We start from the raw sequence: 2966 nt of genomic DNA, 5'->3' as shown, positions 1-2966 counted from the left end.
TTGATATTTGTCAATTGACCTGACTCTTGATACCACTGTTAGGAAATTCACCTTCATCACGCCGGCTTCATCTACAAACACAAAGACAACAAGCCAGTAGACACAACTTTTCCAAATTCAATAGAAAAACCAGCAAGAAAAATAAAAAAGCAACACTAAGAACTATAGAGGTTCAGCCCAAATAAACTTGAGCCTACATCCTCCTTGAACTCCCCTTGAGATATTCTTCTCTGTTATGAAACAACAATAGAGATTACTTATCACCACTTGAGAACTTCTACTCTTGATGGATTACAATACCCAGGTAAAAACCCCAAATACACTTGACCATATACAAAGAAATCTCTCACCCAAAACCCAATTGTTTCTCTCTCAAGCTCTATGTATTTCTCTCTCTACAATAGCTCATATTCTTAAAAAATGAGATCTTTTAACTTAAATAAAACAAACAGAACATATTTATAGAGTTTTACAACAGTTAAACAAATTTAAAAATACTGAAAATAATCGCACTCATATAATAAAATGGTAGACAAAAGTAGAAGAAACAAGTAAACTTTGCTGATGTTTAATGTAGACAACAAGTAACATTTATATAAAAGGAGACAACAATCCTAGTTGAAAAAAAAGAAAGAAGAAAAGTCGATCACATAAGTCAGCATATGTCATTGGTATTAGATAATCAACGTTCTCATCATCATAGCTTAGCAGCAATGCTAGTTAATAATAGCAAACAAGGTTAATTTAGAGAACACTTAACTACGCAAAACAAGGTAATATCAACAAAACATTTATATGGCTAATATTTCCAAACTATCCTATTTTAACTCAATACCCAACACTTTTGTATAGCCCCCAACAAAACAAAAAAAAAAACAAACAAACCCAAAACATAAATATTCTTCCACATTACTCCTTTCTTCATTTTTCTTCTTCTTCTTCACCAAAACAATAACAACAATGGAGCTCAAGCTCAACCATGGCTCTCGACCACCACTGTTCTTAAACTTATTCCTCTTCTTCATTCTCTTCCACCCATCAACCGCCATTTGCGTGATCCGAAACGGCACCCTCTTCGGACTTTATCTAACAAAAACAAAAACGCTGTCGTCGTCCTCTGTTTCAGTCCCTCCGAAACAGAGTCCTCAACCATCGACACAAGTCTCAGCTCCTTCTCAAGCTCCGACTCCGTCACCGTCACAATCTCTGCTAACGATCTCCGTCACTCCAAGCCCCGATAACTCCCAACCCAATGACAACCGCTTCTCCCGTTCTTCGACCATGCCGCTTCCGGTTCAGCCATTAACGACAACCCCGCCGGAGCTGAAAAAGCTGTGCGACAACACGGACTACCCTTCTCTTTGCGTTGCGTCATTGACGCCATTCGTGGATGGGAAAGTGGAGCCGATATCTCTTCTGGGTCTGGCCATTAAGGCCACGAAACTTCACGTGAAGAATGCTCTGGCCATGGCGTCGAAGCTGGCGGCGGCTCCGGGAGCATCGGAGGGAGATGTGATGTCGCTGGAGAGCTGCAAGGAGATCTATGATGACGCTATGTATAATCTGGAAAGCGCGAATGAAGCGGTTGGGAGTCGGGACATTGGGACGGTGAACAGCATGATGAGCGCGGTGGTGACTGATTCGGAGAACTGTGAAGACTCTTTTGATGGAGAATCTCCATTGTTTAAATACGATGATAAGCTTAGAAAGATGGCTAGTAATTGTCTGGCCATTGCTTCTTTAATCAACTGATATTACTTTTTTTTTACAGCCAATAATGATTATTATTTAATTAATTAGGTTACTTTTAAGAATTTAGTTTAGTTTGGAAAGAAAGTAATACTAGATTTTATTTTAATGATATCTTTTTTTACTTGTATTTTTTATATTAAATTTTTACATACATAATTGTGTGTTGTGCAACCATCTACTTTTTTACTATCTGCAACTTGGATTTAGTTTTATTTTGAAAATTTATTGATTATTTTTATTAAGTTTTTATGATTCTTTTAAATAATGTGATTTGGCAAAATGACTTATTTTTTTAAGTTATTTTCTACTCTGACCTATTTTTGATAATTTTTTTAAAAAATGACTTGTGATAATCCAAATAGCTAGTCAAAATTTAAACAAATGTCATTTTGCAAAAAATTATCAAAACTAAACCAATATGCAAAATAACTTTAAAAAGATATTATTTTCATCAATTACTCTTTTAAATATATAAACAATATTATATATACAAAAATGACATAAACATATTAAAAGAAAAACTAACCAAAACATTGTTTATGGTTTTTTCTTTAAAAAAATAATACGATAACATTTTAGATCACAAACTACAATATTTAAGGTACAAAATATTTATGATATTATTCAAATCAAACATCAATAATTGGAGAAGAAATTTCTTTATTCTTGATAGAAGATAAATATTATTCTAATTTCTTATTTAGTTAGAGAATTATATTATTTGTACGCACAAGACACTTATATATAATGTATTTATTATGTATTATATAGGCTAAATACCATTTTGGACTCAATGTTTTGCAAAAGTTAATGATCGGACTATGTGTTTTGTTAAATAACAATTTTGACTATGTGTTTTGCAAAATGGAGCGAAAGAGTACCCTGGACCAGATTTTTGTCAAACTTTTTTAAATATGACCAGAATGCCCTCATATTTTATTAATTAATGAATTAAATTAAATGATATTTGCGGTGAAAGTACCTAATTTATTATGTTTGTAGCACTTAAGTTCCCAAGTTATTTTTTTAGCGGCGAAAGTACCTTCCGTCCATGTTTTAGTGCAAATTAGTACAACCATCAATTCTCACTGTTAAGTTCAATTGTGACACGTAGGTGAAAGTACCTAATTTAAGATATATTTGCAGCGAAAGTATCCAAGTTATAAGTAAATTTTACACCTTGGTGGCGGACTTAACGATGAAACAAACAGATA

At 33.5% G+C, this 2966-nt stretch overlaps 1 protein-coding gene across 1 annotated transcript; it reads left to right on the top strand.

Moving 5' to 3' along the window:
• The first annotated feature begins 960 nt into the window (after positions 1–960).
• LOC133815570 (pectinesterase inhibitor 4) lies at positions 961–1752 on the top strand. Its single transcript, XM_062248391.1, has one exon. It carries the CDS (start codon positions 961–963, stop codon positions 1750–1752), a length of 792 nt encoding a protein of 263 aa, XP_062104375.1.
• The last annotated feature ends 1214 nt before the right edge of the window (positions 1753–2966 follow it).

The sequence above is a fragment of the Humulus lupulus genome, chromosome 2 (genome assembly GCF_963169125.1).
Source record: "Humulus lupulus chromosome 2, drHumLupu1.1, whole genome shotgun sequence".
In the NCBI taxonomy this organism is placed as follows: Eukaryota; Viridiplantae; Streptophyta; class Magnoliopsida; order Rosales; family Cannabaceae; genus Humulus; species Humulus lupulus.
This window is presented reverse-complemented; position numbering and strand designations above follow the sequence as displayed.

Bases quoted from the DNA above. Each gene is read 5' to 3' on its own strand.
- LOC133815570 (XM_062248391.1), top strand. From the start codon at position 961: ATGGAGCTCAAGCTCAACCATGGCTCTCGACCACCACTGTTCTTAAAC.